Here is a 21,090-nt window from a genome sequence, read left to right on the forward strand (position 1 = left end):
ACCATCTGTTTACAGGTTCTTTTCCCTCGTGGACATCATGGATTAGAAAACAAACGACAATATATAAGTAACAAAAGCAGAAGAACGCAAATGTTGCGTAGTCACTGGAGGCAAGTCGACTTGTCCCAGCTTCTCTCTTGTCGAGACTTCAAGAAGTCAACGTATGATATGTCTGCTCTCCCCTTTCGACAAATATAGTTGACGTCGATGGTCCTCCGATAACGGACGAATCCCCACAAGAAACAGCGTTCCTGTCGTCTCAACCACGCTATTAACAGAGTTGTACAGTTTCAGGTCGGGTGACAATAAGAGACTGAGCTAAACCCGAAGCCTCTCGCTTGCTCTGAAACTCGTTGTCCCCTGACTATTGCACGGCCTGGCAACGACGACCTCAAATTTCGAGAAAGCCAACAGGGTGGGTTAAGAATCTTGACGACGTCTCAGCTTAAGGAGAGCGATACATGCAAATATCACGTGAAAAAACTGTTGAGTACGCAAGAATGCACAGTCGTATGGCGTCTACTTGCTCTGACCCATGAGGATTTCCTTCTTTTGAAGGAATTGTTCTTTGAGACAGAAAAAAAAAAATGGATTTTTTATGGTGCTCGTGTTGTCAGGAGGGAATGAAATGAACCGAATTCTCCTTTTTATTTCACATTCAAGCATTTAATCATTTGTAAGAAGCACCCAACAAGTCTGTAGTCTTTCCATAACAATTTATTGATCTCTTTCATTTTCATTTTCGGTTGCTACCCTTTTTTTCCAAATGACCAACTTTTGCAGGGAGATTTAAGTTCAAGCATCCAACAGATCGGAGAGATCTTGATCAACGATCACAAACCACCTCTTTCTTTTGGCAGTTTGGTAAGCCTAGCCGAAGATGCAGTGCTTTATTGAATTTCGATTGCAGCATTCCTTGCCAAATCTTTGTTCATACAAATCGCTCTTAGTAATAAATTTTCACTTTGTTCATTTGTTTTTTGGGGTTTTGCTATAGGCTTATGTGACTCAGGATGGCACACTCATGACAACTTTAACGGTGAGAGGCTGTGTACTATTCGGCTCAGCTCCTATTGCCGGAATCTATGTCCAAGTCGGAGAAGAAGGAGAGAGCCCAGGCGACGATTAGAGAGATGGGACTGTAAGACACAATAGACACGAGGATAGGCAGCAGGAGTGCCGAGGGCCTTGGTGGTGGCCAAAAGAGCAGAGTGAGCATTTGCATCGAGATCCTGACGCACCCCAAGCTACACTTCCTCGACAAACCAACCCATGGGCTTGACAGCGCTGTGTCATACTATGTGATGAACCAACGGTGATCGCTCAATTCATCAGCCTAGCAGTGAAGTCTTCGAACTTTTCCACGATCCGTGCCTTCTTTCTTCAGGGAAAGCTGTGTATTTTGGCCTTAGATCAGGCGCAGAACAGGTGCTTGTTATATTTGACTTCCATGTTATGAATCTTTACTTGTTGCAAGCAAAAAAACCTTTTCTAACTATCATTTTTTCTTCTTTTTTTTTTTTTTTTTTTTTTTATACAGTTTTTTTGCATCAAATGGTTTTCCATGTCCAACTCTTAAAAATCCATCTGATCATACCTCAAGACGATTAACGGGGATTTCAACGCAGTAAGTCATGCCACTCAAACATACCATAATATTCTCTAACTTAGACACTCCTCTTTTGGATGCACTTCATGAGAACGCACAATTGATAGTTGCTCACTTATGGGCAAAAATCCGATTTCCTTTATTGGCTCAAATGGAGACATATTCTCAACATGATACTTTAAAATTCTGATAAGCATAGCTATCATTATAGCCTCAAGGACATTTGTTGAACGTTCAACTAGGAAAATTTGTTATCTTAAATACACTTTCCCTTTCTTGCTACATATGATGAATGCATTCAGAAATCAAGACATTGCTTCGAGAGCATTGGTTGGCAAGACCACAAGAAATGGCTTATCAGAGAATAAAAGTTAGTTGGCAACACTATTTTCATCTTCTATATAACTAAATCTACCCAATTTTCATCAAAAAGACAAAATTACCCTCTATCATTCAATTGCAATTTAGATTTTGTGTTCTCAAATTTATTTACTTTCCTTTTGTAGTTTTTTTTTTTTATATATCTATGTAGAATCTACTTACTATACATAAGAATTTCATATGTTTATTTTTTTATTTATTGTAGATTTCCCATGAATATTAAAAGCACTATGTTTTTTTTTTTTTTATTGTTAGAATTGCTTCCATAAAAATTTATTTTGTTGAAAAGAGATTTTCAAAAGTCTAGTTCTTTCCATATTATTGATCATATATTATGGATAAATTGTTAAGTAGATGACATTTAATTATATCAGAACATTATATAAAGTAAGATTTTTATTTTTTTGGAAATGCCAGTGAAATGTCATTATTTTGATTTGACAAAAATTAATATAAAAAAAATCAAGACACCTTATTATGCGTAATTTTTTTAGTATATTCCTATATATTCGTATAACGCTTTAGCTGCTCTATATAAAAAAAATCTCTCACCCGTAGAATAAGTAAAAAAGATAAATTCTTTAATGTAGTAAATAAAGAGACTTGATATGTGTTGTAGACTAATGAAATTATTAAAAGGTTCACCAAAAAGGTGAGCTTTTGAGATAAGAGAGACAAAAAAATAGACAAGTTGTTAAGATCAATGATGAAAAAAATATTTCCAGTTTTATACTATATCAAAGAATATCTTTTTTCCTTACTACTAGCAAGATGATTTTACACAGTATGTAAAACGTTATAAGAATATCTAAGAATGCATTTTTCTATAATAAGCTAAAAAATAAAATATGTGAAAACTATCATAAATAGAAAAAAGAAAGAGTCGGGTCATCTGGTCTAGTCTTTTTAATGTGAGTGAGGGTGGACATAGTCATTTAGTGGGATGGAAATAGTGCTGCAAAAAGTGGGCTAAATTCTATAAAATAATGGCTAACACATGCAATCCGAGTTTGTCCAAACAGTTAAATATATAACAATATAGTCAACAACAAAGAGGGCTGTTCATGAACAAGTTGGCTCATCAAATTTGGAATTTGACCGGGCCAAAACGATCTTTAAAAGACATCTATTTTTACTGTGATCTTGAAAATGGTTTAGGTTGTCTTTTTTATCACACCGAAAGGTTGAGGAATATGTGAATATTTTAGTATTGCGTGACTGTGATCCAAGTTGAAGTGAGCTATGAGCTATACCGAGACAAGCCATCTAATAAATAAATAAAGTGTGAATTTCCCACAATAGCTGTTGAAGTAGTCCATGATTGTAAAAGATTATTATTTAGTTTCTCTTCCTCTGCTGACAAAACTTTTGTTTAATTGACTACTTGACCATGACCATTGATTCATGATTACTCAATAGGGCCTCTCCCAATCAATGTGAGAATTAAGATGTCGCAAACTCTCCCACTTAAATAATTGGTGTCCTCATTAGTGTTGAGTTGTATCACCTGGTGATGCCCCCTCTATTTGATGTTCGGTCCATCCATTTGTTGCATCTTGTCCGAGCCCTAACACACAAGCAATCACTCCCTATCTTTGTCGGATCAAATATGGGTATAGTTTGTCCACAACCAAGCCTTTATTGGAGATGTTCTAGCTCTGATACTATCTGTAAAAGCTCGGCTTGTTCCACATGAGCCAACTAATCTAAGCAAACACAAAAGGTAGTGGCCATTCGGGGGTGAGTGCTAATTTATAAATCAATGAAGATGACATCTTTCAACCAATGTATGGGCTCTTGATTAAAGATAGAAAGGAGAGAGATGTCATGAGGACCGAGATGACGCTAGCAAAATGTAAACAATGCCATACAATCTAAGAGAGCATTACACGATTCAAGTTCATCTAATTCCAACCAAGCAAGTGCTGGCAAAAATAAACAAGTGCTAAGAAGAAAATTTTCTTTCAAATAAACCAAGGCCTACACTACTATCTTGACCAAGCCTAGTTGAGGAAGGGCGCGAAAAACAACTTATCAATTTAACGGGACATTTATTGGCTAATGTTGGTACTCATTTTTACCACTTACTTTTCTAGATAAGTTTGACATTGAATGTTGGTACACAAGTGTAATTTTGTGAAGCCAGCTTTGACTACATTTTGATTAGAGCCGTTAATATTTAGAATTAGCGTGTCCAGAAAATTAATTGCTTCCTCGTACAGGAAATTTCACAAATTGATAAGAAGTAAATGCATGGGGCTAAGGACTTAGATCTACCCGTGAAAACAATACTAGAAGTTATTAGAAAGTTCAACCTAAAATCTTAAGTTAGTAATTAGAATGGATCACGAGAAGAGACCCAATGTGAGCTTGGTTAAGGATTTGGAAATGAACAGGTGATCCTCTGTAAGGATCAACAAGGTCCAAAATACATTTGGTACAGTAGGGATCCTCAACAACCATGGCTGGATTCACAATCTGTACTTCATCAGAACTGTCTTGAGTTTGAAAGATCAAATGGGGGTTTAGAATAATGCTCTTTGCTCCTATTTTATCGAGATATGTTTCCCATACAAACCCATTCAACATTTCTGTATGATCAAGCATAATGTACATTATTATCCATGGAAGAGATTTATTAATTCATCTACAATTTAAGATAAACACACCAGTTTACCACTGAAAAATAGGTAACCCTAACTTGCTGCCATATTAAGGCTTTGAAGAAGGGTTATCCATGACATGTTTGGGATGTCTAGGAGATTTAGCCCTAAAGTTTTTCACCAGCGGCTTCATCTTCTCCGCCGCCTTTATTATTCCAAGGAACATGAGCCTGTAAACGACCACCATGCCAAGCAAGATAGCAAGATCCACCCATTTAGAGTAGCCCATCTCCACTTGCCAATAGTTTCTCAAGATTTCTTCACCACTGATCGTTGGTGACCCTTCCATCTGGTTGGGAAATATTAACCCTTCAAACTCATTCTTGAAGAAACCTTGGTTGGCATACTTATGGAAGGAGATGTAATACATGGGATATCTCCAGAATGGCTTGGGGAGATCATCTGGCAACCTGAAAAACCCTCCATTTAGCATCATCACACCTTGAATTCCGGCACCGGTTATGATCCCCATGAGGAAGTCGGGGACTAAACTTGCGACGATCATCATTAGGCTCTCGACTAGTAACATGCACGCGAAGAGGACCAAAGCGAAGTACACAAAGTGCTCTAAACTCTTTTGGAGGCCAACCAAGTAATAAGCTATGGCTCCTGGGATAAGAGAGATGATTAGCAGATAAGGGATGGACGAAAATGTATTGCCTACCACGAACGCAGCTACACCATAGTGCCCATTCAATCTCTCTCGCCCAAAGACCTGGTAAAATGAAAATGTAGGATTCTCATGACTTCGGTACAATGAAAAGCAATCGGAGCATCAAGATAAAAGAAAAGAAAAAAGGAAGATTAAGAGAAATGCCTTCATGTCCTCAACAAAGGAGGGGAATCCGCCGATTGCCATAAAAGTAAGAAATGCCGCAATGAACATTAGCATAGAACCTCTTGCCTGAAAATTCGTTAAAATTATGAAACTTGGTCAATGCAATGTGCAATAACTTTAAATCTCATTCTTCATCGATTTGGTCACTAGATTATTTAGAACATACCGTCACGCTAGAGAGCTTACCTGAATTGAGCCGTAGGTGAATCCAATGTCGTAGAAGATAGTCCCAACACACAGACACAATGCAATGTAGATTGCTAAACGAAGCCAGTAATACCCCAAGTCACGATACATGTTCACGAACGATCGCTTGGTTAGAACGAGGCTCTGGGTAAGGAAGCTTGCTTGACTCCCATTTCTTTCCAAATTTCCTCCAACGTTCTAATGGAAACACGCAATTTATCAGAAACTCTCAGCGTGTTACATTTTATGAGTTTCCAATCCACATTTTAATATCGAAATTGCATACCTTTCCGGATATCTTGGACACTTGCTGCTGAACTTGGTGACACATCAGAGATGACAAATAAGATTTGACCAGAGTGTCAATGGCCTCTTCGGCATCCATGCCATTGCTTCCTTGTTCGATGTCCTGACAATAAATTTTTGTTTCATTAGTTCCATGAAATTTCCTTTATTTCTTGAAATTATGGTCGAACAAATCAAGTTTCAGTTGCATGGCTTACTGCGTCAAAGTCCTTGTTAATCGTCCTGAGGTAGTGATCAGACGGATTTCTAAGAGTTGGACATGGGAAACCATTTGATGCAAAAAACTGCAAAAAGTAAATAAGAAGAAAAAAAAACATAGTCAGGTAATTGTTCGTTGCTTGCTACAAGAAAAAATTCATAACCTAGTAGTCCAGCATCACAAGCACCTGTTCTGCCACTGATCTAAGGCCAAAAAAGACTGTTTTCCCAGAAGAAAGAAGGCAGAGATTGTGGAAAAGCTCAAAGACTTCACTGCTAGGCTGATGAATCGAGGCAATCACCGTCCTCTGGTCATGACTGGCTAGCTTGGCAATGCGCTTCATCACATGGTATGACGCAGCACTGTCAAGCCCGCTGGTTGGCTCGTCAAGGAAGAGGAGCATCGGGCGCGTCAGGATCTCGATGCAAATGCTCACCCTCCTTTTTTGGCCACCACTGAGGCCTTTGGCGCTCCCCCCACCTATCCTAGTATCTCTCGCATCTTGCAGTCCCATCTCTCTAATCGTTGCCTCAGCTCGCTCCTTCTTCTCCGAGTTCGACATGGATTCCGGCAATTGGAGCTGAGCGGAGTAGTACACGGCTTCTCTCACCGTTAAAGTTGTTATCAGTGTGTCATCCTGAGTGACATAAGCCTATAACAAAACCAAAACGAAAAATAAATAAAGTGAAAATTTACTACGAAGAACGATTTGTATAAACTACGATTTGGCTAGGAAATCTGCACATTGAAATTCAACTCAGCGCCACATCTATCAGCTAGGCTTACCAAAGTTCCGAAAGAAAGTGGTTGTTTGAGACCATTAATCAAGATCTCTCCTGTCTGTTGAGTGCTTGAACTTAGTCTCCCTGCAAAAAGTTGCCTCTTAAGAAAAAAGAAAGGGTAGAAACTGAGAGTAAAAATGAAAAAAATTAATAAATGTTATTTAAAGGTTACTGATATGTTAGTTACTTCGTCGATTGTTCTCCTCGAAAACAAATTAATCTACTTCTAAATGATTAACTGCTTGAATGTGAGGTAAAAAAGCAAATTCGATTAAATCTATTCAGCCGCAGCACAGGTGAATCTGCAGCAGCAATCCAAGAGGGCATACTAAAAATGAAACTTAAGTTCCCGCTCATGACCCTTATAACAAGCTACACTGAGGAAGAAGTGTAGAACAATTAGCTCAAAAAGATCCCCGTTGTATAACCATTCATCAACGGACGCCTCTTCCCATATTGGTTAGACAAATCGTGTCTGGAAAGGTTATAACGGCAAAAGCCATTGGAATTTTTCATTTTGTATCTTTCAAGATTGTGCAATCTCTCTTCTTTGCACATATTTTGATTGATATATGTTACCTTTAATAATATATCATAAAACCTATAAATAAGCTAATGTACTCCCCAATAACATATATCGAATTATACTAAAATTTCTTAAATCTGTCTCAACTATCTCCTCTATGAGAGAGAAGGTGGGACAAGATTCATTGACTTTTCCTTTGTTCTTTTTAGTGACTATGAAATATTTACGTTCTGCTTTCTTTTATTTATTGTTCGTTTGTTTGTTTTCTAACCCAAGATGTCCGGCGTCTTATTTTATCATGAAAAATTAATATAATTTAAAGGACTGATCTGTATTTTATAAAGTGAAAGAGCGTGACGTGTGGACAATTTGCGAACAAAATCTGCATTTGTAGATAGAAATGGCTACTTACCAGTCAATTTAGTTGGAATTTTCTCATAGAATCTTGGAACTTAGATCTCATTTTGAGTTTGCTTTACTTGTAGCATATCAAAACATGAAAAGGACATAAATCACCTACCCATCTATATAGAAAGAGAGATTTATTCGAAACGGTACCTCCAAGGGCGTCGAGGAGCGTTGACTTGCCACTGCCCGAAGGACCCATGACGGCCAGCATCCGGCCCGGCTCGGCATAACCGGTCAGCCCCTGCAATATGGGATGTGTCCCGTTCCCCCGGTCCAGCACCGTCACCCACAAGTCCTTCCATGTCAAGACCATCCCATTCCCATTCTCGTGTGCTCCTGTAGCCTGGTCAGGTCGAGATCCTTTGCCTCCGCCATGGACTTCCCATGGGGGCACTTCGTGGTCACGGGCATCTCGGGTATCGGCTTCGCCAATACTGAATGGAAAGATGACGTCGTGGCTTCGGGCGGACACACCATCATCCTCTTCTTCGTGAACGTCGTCGGCTTTCTTGGGAGGCAGCAATGAGATTGTCTGAGGCGGGCTCGGAGTCCACCTGGGAACATTGATGGGAGAAGGAGACTCCATTGAAAAAAGGAAAATTCGTTGCCGCCGCCGCCGCCCCTTTCTTCTCTCTCTCTCTTTCCTAGAGCTGTTGGATTGAGGATTAAGAAAATGGCAATGCCGTGGTGGTATTTATAGGGAGCTAAGAATTCGAACGTGGTTTTTGAAACGATTCAAAGAAAGGGGGTAGATGGTGGATGGAAAGGAGTGTGAACGGTGATGGCTGATGGGAATACCACTTTATGCTCTAGCTTTCCTTTTTGGACTCAACCACTTTATAACCAATAAATAGCCCCCAAACAAAATTGTGAATTGGGAATCTTCTGGTCTCTGGCGGCTTTCTCATGGATAGTACCTTCCTCCTAGATTTAGCGATTTTCTAAACGCGTACAAACATCTGATTTTTTTTATTTTTTTAATAGCTATTGCATTAGTCAGCACCAGTTGGCAACTGACTAATCTACAATAGTTGTGACGGTCCCTCCATCCCAACCACGGCGAGTCCGTTGAATTAATACTACCAACTTAGATATAATTTGACCATGTAATTAAATAACATCCGTGGCGAGCCTGGTAGCTCAATACTTAATATCATATCGATGTCAACAATATGTACTGCACTCTGAGAATTGATAGAACTGAGGAATGGGTGAATTGATATAATCTATGTAACCTATAGAAAGATTCTTCCATAATTTTATTATCTTTGACATCGGTTATTGGTGTTGTAATCGGCGTCGCAGCGGAAGCGAATCGTCAGTTTGCAATTATGTCGGGAGCTATAGAAATCAATCGAAATAAAACGAGGAACAATAAAAAGACAATGACGCTAGAAATTTACGTGATTCGGTCCGAATGTCGGAACCTATGTCCACGAGGAGAGCCAGCAAATCAATCCACTATAAATCGGAGAATTACAGGATTACAATCACTCAATGCACTCAAGTATTTCCCAGCCCTACTATACACCCAATACCCACAGTGTTTAACAACTCAACTCACTTACTGGACTTGACTTCCGCACAAACCCTCTCTGAGCTCAAGCTCTCACTCTCTCTCGAGCTCGTTTCTCTCGCTCTCTGCCGAGCTCTTTTGTTTTCGCTCTACTTGCATCTTTTGGACGTCTTCTCCTTTTAGTGAGGAGGGCATAAAGATAGGATAAAAGAATGAAATTAAATGGCCTCATTAAATGCAGCGCAGGCGTCCACAAGACAAGCCCACAATCGGCACCGAACACCCACCATATTTGTAGGCATGCATGCAGATCAGTCATGTGCATGGGCAGGCATTTAATGAGGCAGAGGAGAGTCAACAAACGTGCGCCATCGATCCGTGAAATGAGGTGGGCCGCAGTCTTCAAATTTCTTGTTCATGGAGAGAAGCAAGCGTATGACCATGCATGCACTGACACACACGTAGAATAGCTTTGTCTTCCCTCTTTCTTTATCCGCAACCAGATGAAAGGAGTCCACAAAAGATGACCAGGAAGAGAGGAGAATTCGGCGCCTACGAGATAGTCTTCTGAAGCCACAAGTGTTGACCAAGTTTTCTACGCGCATGGCCATGTGCATGCATTTAGGGCCCGTTTGGTTCGGCTTTTGGGGAATGCCATTGGGGGAATGCAAATATCTTTGAGAGAAAGAGGCTTTCGGAAATGTTAGACCGTTTGGTAAATTTTAGCATTGAAATGCAACTTAGCATAAACACCGTTTGGCAAAATTTACATTTAGAATTAGCTTTGGTTATTTTTTATTTTTTTTAAAGTCTGAAATCAAATTCCGGCGGCCGGCCACCGCCGGACGGCCACATCCGCCGTCGCCGGACCGCCAGAATGGCGCCGGAGGTCGCGGATGCAGATTCGGCCGTCCGGCGGCCGATCGGCCTTCCGGCGCGGATCTGGCCTCAAGACCGCCAGATCTGGCCGTTCCGCGGCCAGATCCGGCCTCAAGACCGCCAGATCTGGCCGTTCGACGGCCAGATCTGGCCTCGCCAGGTCGCCTGGCTCGCGTGAGACCAGGCGACGCCGGCTGAGGTCCGCGCGACCTCGGGCGACGTCGCCCGGTCTCGCGCGTGCCAGCGACGCCCGCCCGACCAAGCGACACCGCCTAAGGTCGCGCGACCTCGGCCCGGCGTCGCTGGTCTCGCGCGTGCCAGGCGACGCCGCCTGAGGTCGCCCGACCTCAGGCCACCTCGCCTGAGGTTGTGCGACCTCAGGCGAGGCTTCTCGGCGGCCAGATCGCGGCTGAGCGCCGCCTTTGGCAAAGAAGAAGACGAACGGCAAAGAAGAAGGCGAACGGCGGAGGAGACGATGAACAGTAATGCGATGAACAGTAAATTCGCATATCCGGAATGCCCAATGCTCAAAGCTGGTCCCCCCCGGCATTCAGCTTTCAGCATTCCAAATGCAAACATTTTGCCAAGTAGCATTTGAAAGCCGAACCAAACACCCTTAAATTTTTCCCAAGGGGCTTTGGGGGCTCAAAGCCCCTTGGGAAAGCTGAACCAAACACCCCCTTAATGGCGTCTTCTTCATGCACTTGCAGCAGGTGGTGGGTCCTTTATTTAATGTAGAAAATTGTTGATCCCTTCCTTTTCGGCAGAAGACAATTCTTCTCTGACTTTGCTTGCATGCTTGAAGAATAAAACCCCATGCAGCTTTTGGCTTCTTCCTTCTACGCATACGCACGAAGAGATGGGATTAATGCCGGAACAAGAAAATTCGAAGACATCACAAAGTCTCCCCTGAACTTTGTTATTTGGCCAAACTTATGCGTATTAATCTAACGAGTTCAAACTTGAGACACAATATAACAATGGGTTTGATCAAAAAGATCCCATATCTCATTGATAGTACCTTCCACCTATTTTTAGCGGTTTTCTAAACACGTACAAACATGTGATTTTTTTTTAATAGCTGTTGCATTAGTCGGCACCAATTAGCAATCGACTAATCTACAATAGTTGTGACAGTCCTCCCATCCCAACCACGGCGAGTCCGTTAAATTAATACTACCAACTTAAATATTATTGGGGCATATAACTAAAAAACATCCGTGGCGAGCCTGATAGATCAATACTATATATTACATTGACGTCAACAATATGAACTACATTCTGAGAATTGATAGAACTGACGAATAGGTGAATTGATATAATCTAACTATGTCAAGTATAGAAAGATTCTTCCGGTATTTGATTATCTTTGACATCGCTAATGGGTTTGATCAAAAAGATCCCATCTCTCATCCTTGGATGCTCATGTCCATGCTTACCATCCTACATCTTTTAAGAAATGGTCTCACCATTGATCGCAATTATGCATCATGAATCTATGCTTTGACCTATGGTTAGTTGGTTAAGTGCCAGAAAAATTTTCCAAAATGTCTCAAACCTATTACACTTTTGTCAATTCAATTATAAACATTTCAATTTAACCAACTGAATCCTAAACATTCTCATGTTTTATCAATTGAGTCTATACGACCAATTTTGGCCGAAAATTGTTGATGTAGATGTCGACCGTCTTATATGACACGCCAATGCTAACATTGATAATTTTAATAATATTTTTATTTTTTTATTTATTAATTCTTTCTTTTCTTTGTCCTTTTTTCTTTTCTTCTTTTAAAAAAAAAAAACTCTAGGTTCGACCTCACCTAGTTTGTGGAAGGTCGTTGTTATCCTCACCGTTGCTAGCCACAAGCGAGGCCGTTAGCCCTCCCCCAAATTTAAGCGAGGATTGCAACTTGGCCTTTTGGCTAGCAAGGGCCGGGACACCCTCACCTGTGGTCCATGAGGGTGTGAAGGCCCTTACCTTTGGCTAGTGAGGGCCGGTGATCTCGTAGACCTAGAGTTAAAAAAAAATGATAAAATAATACAATTTTTTGGAAAAATATTAAATATTATTAAAAATTGTTTTACATAAGCACTATCGTGCCATATAAGATAGCCAATGTCTATATTAATGAATCTTGACCAAAATTGATTGAATGGACTTAATTAGTAAAACGTAAAAAAGTTTAAAACTCAATTGGTATGTTACTCAAAACATAAATTAAGCAAGTTTCCTAAAGAGTCCGCAGCAGCCAGATTGAAAGATCGATTTTGAAACCAACAGTTTCAGAACCAATCGCTTTGGTTCTCAATTCCAATCTGTTGAAACCAAAGGCCACGAGGTTGGCTTCCAATTGTAGACAGGGAAGCAACCTACTTTAGAATTGAGGACCCTAAGTCGTGCTAATCTCAATCAAAATGAACTAATAATCCACCTTTTATCGACCACAAGGCACAATGTAAAACTAGCTATTGGAAATTCTTTTATACGTGGAAGAATTTTATTCAAAGTTGCCACGTGGTAGACATTTCACTAAGAAAAGTAAATAAAGATGAAAGATTTTGAAAATATAAAACAGGTTTGCCATGTGTAATTTCCCTTTGCCTATGTGATTTTCACGTCGGGTAAATTTGTCATTTGACAACCATTCAACTTTTGACGTATAACATTAATCTCTTTTGACTTTTAACATCCGTTCACTCTCAATTTAAAAAGATGGATAAGGATAAAATATCTTGAAATACATATTTTATCCATTCAATTTGAAATTAAAATTAACAAAAGAAGTCTATCATAATTACCTCAATAATATACTACATGGATAAACATATGGTTTATTCATTTAAGCTAACGTGCATAAAATAATATGAAACGAAAGCTTATTAAATACATACGTAAGTTTCACTTAATATTCACTAAGCCTTTTTCGTTACAACAAAGTCAATTCCTCAAAAATGGAAAAAAAAAAAAAGTAACTACAAGGTTGCGAAATTCATGAAGACGTGCATTTGTTCTTGTTGACTTATTGTTTTGCCTTGTGCACCTGTGCTCGTTTTTTATGTTCACGAGCTTTCGTTGTTCTTGATTATGAGGAAAAATTTTAAATAAAGGCTTGAAATGCGGTCATTTTTCTAAATTAGAGAGTTCATAATAAATTTTATCTTAAATAAGAACTTGGAGTGATCAACTTTAGTCTCAAATAAGAAGACGAGTTCGCCAACCGGCCAAATCTTCACCAACCGGCTTACCAGTAGGAACATCAATAGCTATATTGTCTGAAACTTTCTGCCTTGGGCCAATTGAAGAAGCTCCAAATTGATGCTAGGGTTCTTGGAGAAAAATTTTCAGGCAATTTTCCTCTTAATATCATTGACATAGCTTCTATTCAGGGCTCTATATGTTCCCTGATCATTCGGCTGATAACGACCTTGGTCTCTATATGTTCTTTGATCAATCGGCTGACAACGACCTTGACCCTAGGTAAGAGTTGCCAACATCTATCCAAAATTTAATGAGAATCAAGACAACCAAGAAAAGTGGTCTGACCAATTGAGAGTGCCCAACAACTCATACCCTTCATTGACTAGCTTTTTCAATTCTTTCAATTCTCTATTCAAATGATCCAGTCAAATCCGCGTCTGTGATTCGCTTTGGACAAAAGAAATGGGTGTTAAAGATTCTCGTCAACGCTTTGCACTAGTCACTACAAGTACCAAACCTTATCTTCCATATGGGCTTCTTCAATTTGAGTCAAAACATAAAATTCCAAATAAAATTGCCTTGATTTTATTACTAGTTACTACCAAAATGAACTGACCAATGAAAATTTGACCGATTGTAAGCCCTTATTAAAATTGAATTCATTCACTCTAAACTTTTGAAAAAAATACCATCATAGGCCAATTCCCTCGTCTCTTTTTTTTTTTGTTTTTTTTTTTTTTTTTTTTCTCTTTGGGGGTTTGTTTCTTCTTTTTTTTTTTTTTTTTTTTGGTCTGAAAGATAACTTTCATTACTTAACCACCATCAGAATACCACAAAGTTTCGACATCTAAGCATAAAATTAACAAAAGAGAAGGGGGGGACACTTTATCCAGTTAAGGGGAAGTTCTCCTGCTCTGTGGGCTTTTGCGACCCAATCCACTGCTCTATTGGCTTCTCTTGGCTTGTGGGCTAATTTGATGCTAGGCATGTGCTTTAAGAGAGATGTGCAGTCCTCAGTTATTACTCATGCGGCCCATACATATTCCTTTTGGCCCAAAATGCTTTGAACTGCTTCTAGATTGTCTAAAGTGAGTTGGAACTCTTTTTCACTTTCTAAGTACATACCAGAACGTGCGCTTATGTCATTTTCGAAGTGTTGAAGCCAAAGTAAACCTTCTCTCACTGTTAGGGTTTCGGCGATTAGGATGGAGGGCGCATGGATAGGTTTCGCGAAGCCGTCGATGAGGAGCCCATTGTTGTTCCGAACTACTCCTGCTACCGAATCGAACATTGAGGAGTTGCACCAAGCACCGTCGACGTTGATTGTACAAGTACGGGAGTTTTTGGGGTCGCTATTCGTCGGATCTGGCCTTATCTTGCTTTGTTGGATTTTGTTCAGTAGGAGTCATTTGTTGAACAAGAGGTTCATGGTAGTCGCATCTTCGAAAATCAGCCTAAGGTTTGACCAATGAGCTTGGAATATCAGGCATTCCTTGCTTTCCAGATCTGCCATAGAATCTCAACGAAAAAAGCTTTTGATTGATGATCCACCACCGAGGTAAGGTTTTCCAGAACCCATTTGTCGATACGGGTCATCTTCTTTGAGGAGGTGTCGATCATTAGTCGTAGGTCTGACCAAATCAGTTTTGTCCAGCTACATAGCGCAAACAAATGCTCGACCGTTTCTGGGTGTTGATTGCAAATTGAGCATCTTGGATTAGGTATTATCTTTCTCTTGAATAGATTTTCTTTGGTAGGGAGAGCATTGTTACACAAACTCCATACTAGGAATTGGACTTTGGGGCTGGTCTGTAGCTTCCAGATTTCATGCCATAGTGTTTTGGGAGTCTTGTAGGAAGTGGAGGGTAGCAATGCTGATGAAGTATTCTCGTGATCTCTGAGTAGATTAGAGCCACTCTTAACTATGTAGGATCCTGATCCATTTGCTGTCCAAATTAGTTTATCAGGTTTCGGGGATAGACTAAGAGGAGTCGCTAGTATTTCCTTTGCTACACTTTCACCAAAGATCATATTAATTTTCTGTGCATTCCATTCTCTGGTATTTTGGTCTATCAATTCAACCACCCTTTGTGGGTCATCTCTGTTTGAAGGACCATCAATCTTTCCCATGGTTAGCCAGCAATCCTCTCGAATCCTTATTTCCTCCCCCACCTCCTACATCCCATTTAGTTGCAAGTTCTATCACCTCCCTACCCATCAAGAGACTTTGCCATCTCCATGACGATTTGTGACCTTTATGGGCATTCCAGAAGGTATTTCTTGGAAAGTATAGGCTCCTTAGAATTCTGCTCCATAGGGCTTCTGGGGTTTGAATCAGCCGCCAAGCTTGTTTCCCTAGCAAAGATTTGTTAAAGGTCACAAGATCTCTAAAGCCGAGACCTCCATAGTCCTTTCGGGTTTTCAAAAGATCCCAATTCTTCCAATGAACACATTTTTTTGCTGAATTTTGCTTCCACCAGAAGTTAGATATTCGTTGTTCTATCGCCCGGCAAATAGATATAGAAATTTTGAAGAGAGACATAGCGTATTGTGGCAAAGCTTTGACTATTGTCTTGATAAGGATCTATTTCCCTACCTTGGATATTTGTTTTTCTATCCAGCCCTCTAGTTTCTTTTCAACACAAGCAAGGACCCAAGCAAACATGTGTTTTTTGGTATGGCCCCAATCTAAAGGTATTCCCAGATATTTTCCTATTTTTTCCATGATAGGAACCCTTAATTCATTTGCTAGGTTTGATTTTAAGTGATGAGGGCAGCCCTTCTCGAAGAAAATCCCAAACTTGTTTAGGTTGATGGCTTGACCCGAGGCAAAGCAGTATTGGTTTAGGATGTTGGCCAGATTTTGGGCCCTAGTGATTATACCATTAAGGAAGAAGATAGCATCATCAGCGAATAGGAGATGAGACAGAGTGGGGCAAGATGGGTTTAGTTTGATACCTTTGATAGTTTGGTCTTCAATGGCTTTTGTCATGAGGGATGAGAGAGCACTGGCCATGAGAATAAAGAGATAGGGGATAATAGGTCCCCTTGTCGAATTCCTTGAGATGGGCTAAAAGGAATGCAAAGGTCCCCATTAACTCTCACACTATATGAGACCGTGGAGATACATTATTTGACTAAGGATACCCATTTGTCACAAAATCCCAACTTTAGTAGATAATCACATAAGAAGTCCCATTCCACCCGATCAAAGGCTTTTTGCATGTCAAGTTTAAGGACTGCCTGGAACTTCCGCTTCCTTTTCCTCACTCTTAGATGATGTAGGACCTCCTGAACAATGAAAATATTATCCTAGATTTGACGACCACTAATAAAAGCACTTTGTTCTTGGGAGATTAGGTTCGGGAGGAGGGGTTTTAGTCGGTTGCCATAACTTTGGCAATGACTTTATAACTAAAGTTGTAAAGACCGATAGGCCTGTATTGAGTTATACTTTCAAGGTGTGCTACTTTAGGGATCAGAGTGATATGGGTCTTGTTCAATTCAGGACCAAGAGTACATTGGTTGAAGAAGGAGTCTACCAATCTGAAAATATCGTCTCGAACCACCGACCACTAGCTTTGGTAAAATAATCCATTGAGTCCATCCGGCCCTGGTGCTTTAGTAGCTCCCAATTGAAAGATTGCATATCTTACTTCTTCCTCGGAGATAGGCTTGATTAGGTCTTCATTCATCTCATCGTTTACCAGTTGGATGCATTGATCAAGGATAGGTTGATAATTTATCTCCCCCACCGTGGTATATAGACATTGATAGAAAGCCTTGATATGTTGTTTTATGATTGTAGGCTCACGGCTCCATGTGGCATCGTCGATCCCCATAGAGATCTTATTTCTAATTCTTCTTTGTACAATCGTGGTATGAAAAAATTTTGTGTTTTGATCGCCCCACCTCATCCACTTGATTCTTGAACGCATGCTCCAGTACATTTCCTCTTGTCGCCAAAGGCCTTCTATTTTCCAGCTACTTTTCTGTACTCCTCTCTGTCATATTGCTCTTCTTCCTTGTTAGTCAACTCCGTTAGTCTTTGCTTGAGTAGATCTATTTGTCGAAGTGCATTGTGAAATTTTCCTTGGCTCCATATGGCTAGATCAACTGCAACTTTCTTCACTTTTCCTGCAAAGTTTGTTTGGTAAATGCTATTTTTCCCCCAACCTCTTGGATCACGTCTATACATTCCTTTTCTTCAAGCCAGTATGCCTCAAATTTGAACTCCTTCTTTCTTCTTGCAGTGTTTGGTTCCAGTGTAAGTAGCAAGGGGCTGTGATCCAAACTAATCGCCGGTAGAGCGAGGACCTCCGCGTTTGGAAATTGTACTCTCCATGCCCAATTACATAAAGCTCTATCCAGTCTTTTCTTCACTAGGTCATCTCCTTCTATATTGTTAGTCTAGGTGAATTTGCAGCCTTTGCTTTAATGAGCATGAGTCCATGAAGGCACGAAAGGCCACCATTCTGTGTCTATCTGCTTCTCTTCTTCCAGCTTTTTCCCAATAATAAAGAACTTCATTAAAATCTCCCATGCAAAGCCAAGGTAGGTTGTTGGATGAATTAATTGAGGATAGCATTTGCCAAAGGTTTAATCTCTCTTGAAAGGAGGTAGATGCGTGTAGAAATGATATTTTCATTTGATCGTTGTTGCTGAGAACTTTACACTTTACATCAATAATCTCCCAAAACATGCCAGAACTTCCACTTGTACTTGATCATCCCACATTAGAATTAATCCCCTTGCTATTCCAATTGGATTGATTATAGTAGAGTAGCTAAACTTCAGACTTTTTAGTACTCTATCGACCTTGCTTTCTTTATTCTTGGTTTCCATAAGGAACACTAAGTTGGGCCTCTCTTGAGCCACTAAGGCTCTAAGGTGTTGAACTGTCAGGGGTGTGCCTAGGCCCTGACAGTTCCAGCAAAGGATCCTCATGTATGACCTGGTAGCTTATTAGGACTAGCCACCAAAGCCCATTCCAGGACACCTTCTATCGATTGGATTGGGGTATCCAATAAGTTCTCCTCATCTAGAAGCTGAATTGAAGAGTATCTATTCTCGTAAGGGTTAACCCTTTTCTGTTTTTTTTGTCACTAGGGTTTTGAGTTTGTTTTTGTTTTTCTTCATGTAATCAACACCTTTGTCCTCCTCAACCGAATGAAGAAGCAAGAGCTGGGTTTGTTGAGGTCTCTTCCCCTTATTTGGGATGTCATAATCATCCATCCATATATCATCTTCTAGTTTGTTTGTTGGGACAGTGGGTAGAATTATGGCTAAGGCCTTTGGTTCAACATCAAATGGTTCTGATCTGGATGCTTTATCAGTGGATGGCATGGGGGTTCCAGGCACCATTTCTTCCTCTTCATGTGGGTGATCAATTTGCCTGTAAAAGGTCTTCCAACAAGGGATGGGTTCTCTAACTTCTACTTTCAGCCAAGGGGCGTACTTTCCTGGTTTGTCTTGAGCCAACCCTGTCTCTTCATAAGATATTTCAAGGCATAAATTGGCGTAATGCCCAATTCGGCCGCATGAGAAGTAGAAATGAGGTAGCCTTTCATATTTAAAATCTCGCCACCATTTGTTCCCTCCGAAGTTGACCATTGTTCCTGTTTTCAGAGGGCTTGACAAGTTTAGATTGACTTTTGCTTTGCTTACCTTGCGCCAGCTATTGTTCCGGGCCTTCAATTTTACCTCCTTCACTTTGCCTAACTTTGAGGCTATGATCCGAACAGAATCTTCGTTGATCCGAGCTCGAGGTAATCTCAATATATGCACCCAAAAGGCAATTATGTGAAAAGTCATAGCAATGTTCAGGGGTGTCATGATCACCTTCCAAGAGTACAAGTAAGTTACTTGCAAATGACCAAGGCCCATTTTGTACAACTCTTTTTTTTGTCCTCCAGCAATTCAAATAAGAAACAAAAAAGGCCAGGATTAATAACTTCACATTTGACAAAATCTATTTTCCATGCCCTCCTAATTGTGTTGATAAATGCCTAGAAATTGACATTTGGTTTAGAAAACAGTTTTCCATACAAAGATCACTTTCCTATTTATATTTGTCAGGTATGTGGGCATCCAATTCCGTGACTTCATCTTTTGACCAAAGATCCCCCATACTTCTGCATAGTGTTGCCAATCAAAATTGATTTTCTTTGAGTTTGTCCATCTTTAGCTTGTATAGTTGCTTGTTTTGGTAGATCTGGGTTTGGGTTTTGGGTTGCTGAATGGTTTGATGTCGGAGCTTGGTGGAGTGAAGGGAGCTCTATAGGTGGGTATATGAAATATTGAACAGGGCTGACTTGGGGGTGTGGGTAAGCGATGGGTGGGGAGAGAACAAGGAAAGGATTATAGGGGATTGTGGTTACTGAATCTATCAGATGAGAAGGGAGTATTGGGTGGAGGTATTTGGCAGGGTTTGAGGTGGGAGTTGGAATCAGCGATTATCCAAGCATGATGTTTAGGCTTTGGATGGGGAGAGTACCTTTGCAGGTCCATTCTGCTCAATCCACCATCGTTCACAAAAAATGGGTTGAGGATGATGTGCTTGAAGGGTAGAATCTAAGTGGGTCAATAGGGTTTTGGTGTGCTTGGAATGCGAAATCTGGGTGTAAGAAGCTAGTCTGGTGGAGAAATCATTTGATTGAGAGAAGCCTCAAATTTGGAGTCTAAGGTTGCAAGGGAAACAGCTATCAACGAGGATAAAGAAGGAGCTCACACCATTGATGAGGGGGGGGAGAGCGCTACGGGACCACGGGAGCGCAGGAGAGACGAGCAACCACTTCGCATGTGTTAAAAAATAACCCCACTTCAATTTTTTCTTATTGTTCGCAGCCACTTTTTTATGCGGAAGGAAAATAAAAAGGGAGGGAAAGTGACTAGAGCAAAAGAAATTCAAATTATTTACGCGGAATGGCGATTTTACCCTTCAAGGAAAACCTGCACCATTTTTGAATTCCCCCCTTGTTCACTCTCTCTTCCCCAAATTTTCCGAGCGAACATCTTCTCCGGCAGTCTGAAAGTCCGCCGGCGCTCTGCTTCTCTTCCTTCTCTCCGCCGGCGACCGCGCCTGCACGGCCTGATGATGTGATGGGGACCGGACTGCGGTTGCGAAGCTTGGCCTGAGCCACGTCCTCCTCCGACCCGCCGCCCGGCGTACCGTCTCCACGCGTGAGTTCGCTTTCTCCAAATCGTTATTGTGGCTTGAAGTTTCTCTAGACATCGACTGTGAAATCGGGAGAAATTCCCCTTTTTCGAAGTACCCTCGTGATCTTGCATAGAAATCTTGGGAAATTTCGGGGGTTCGATTCGACTAAATCTGTCCCGGGTTTCGGTGGCTCGAACTTTCTCTAGACATTGACTGTGAAAGCGGAGAAATTCCCTTTTCAAGCTGATTTTAAAATGACTCGTGATTTTGGATAGAAATTATGGGGAATTTCGGGGGTTTGATTCGACGAAATCTGTCCTGGATCACAAAGATCCGTGGGCTTGGACGATAGATACAGTGCCGCGGTTCTTGCCTGCCAATTCCCGGCATTCGATGTTCTGTCCCTAATGGCGCATCGAATTTACATCTAGACTTT

At 40.7% G+C, this 21,090-nt stretch overlaps 1 protein-coding gene across 1 annotated transcript; it reads right to left on the minus strand.

Moving 5' to 3' along the window:
- Window positions 1–4,646: 4,646 nt before the first annotated feature.
- LOC104420285 (ABC transporter G family member 1) lies at window positions 4,647–8,503 on the minus strand. The gene is made up of 8 exons (XM_010032152.3): window positions 8,049–8,503; window positions 6,969–7,048; window positions 6,370–6,834; window positions 6,181–6,267; window positions 5,964–6,086; window positions 5,678–5,875; window positions 5,471–5,557; window positions 4,647–5,368 (listed from the first exon to the last, which is right to left on the minus strand). The coding sequence occupies exons 1-8, from the start codon at window positions 8,482–8,484 to the stop codon at window positions 4,703–4,705; spliced, it is 2,142 nt and encodes a 713-aa protein (XP_010030454.2). The 5' UTR covers window positions 8,485–8,503; the 3' UTR covers window positions 4,647–4,702.
- Window positions 8,504–21,090: the final 12,587 nt, after the last annotated feature.

Source organism: Eucalyptus grandis, chromosome 9 (genome assembly GCF_016545825.1).
Source record: "Eucalyptus grandis isolate ANBG69807.140 chromosome 9, ASM1654582v1, whole genome shotgun sequence".
NCBI classification, from domain to species: Eukaryota; Viridiplantae; Streptophyta; class Magnoliopsida; order Myrtales; family Myrtaceae; genus Eucalyptus; species Eucalyptus grandis.

Bases quoted from the DNA above. Each gene is read 5' to 3' on its own strand.
- LOC104420285 (XM_010032152.3), bottom strand. From the start codon at position 8,484: ATGGAGTCTCCTTCTCCCATCAATGTTCCCAGGTGGACTCCGAGCCCG. The intron at 6,087-6,180 runs GTAAGCCATGCA...ATTTATTGTCAG, and splicing joins TTAACAAGGACTTTGACGCA to GACATCGAACAAGGAAGCAA. The intron at 5,876-5,963 runs GTATGCAATTTC...TGTTTCCATTAG, and splicing joins TGTCCAAGATATCCGGAAAG to AACGTTGGAGGAAATTTGGA.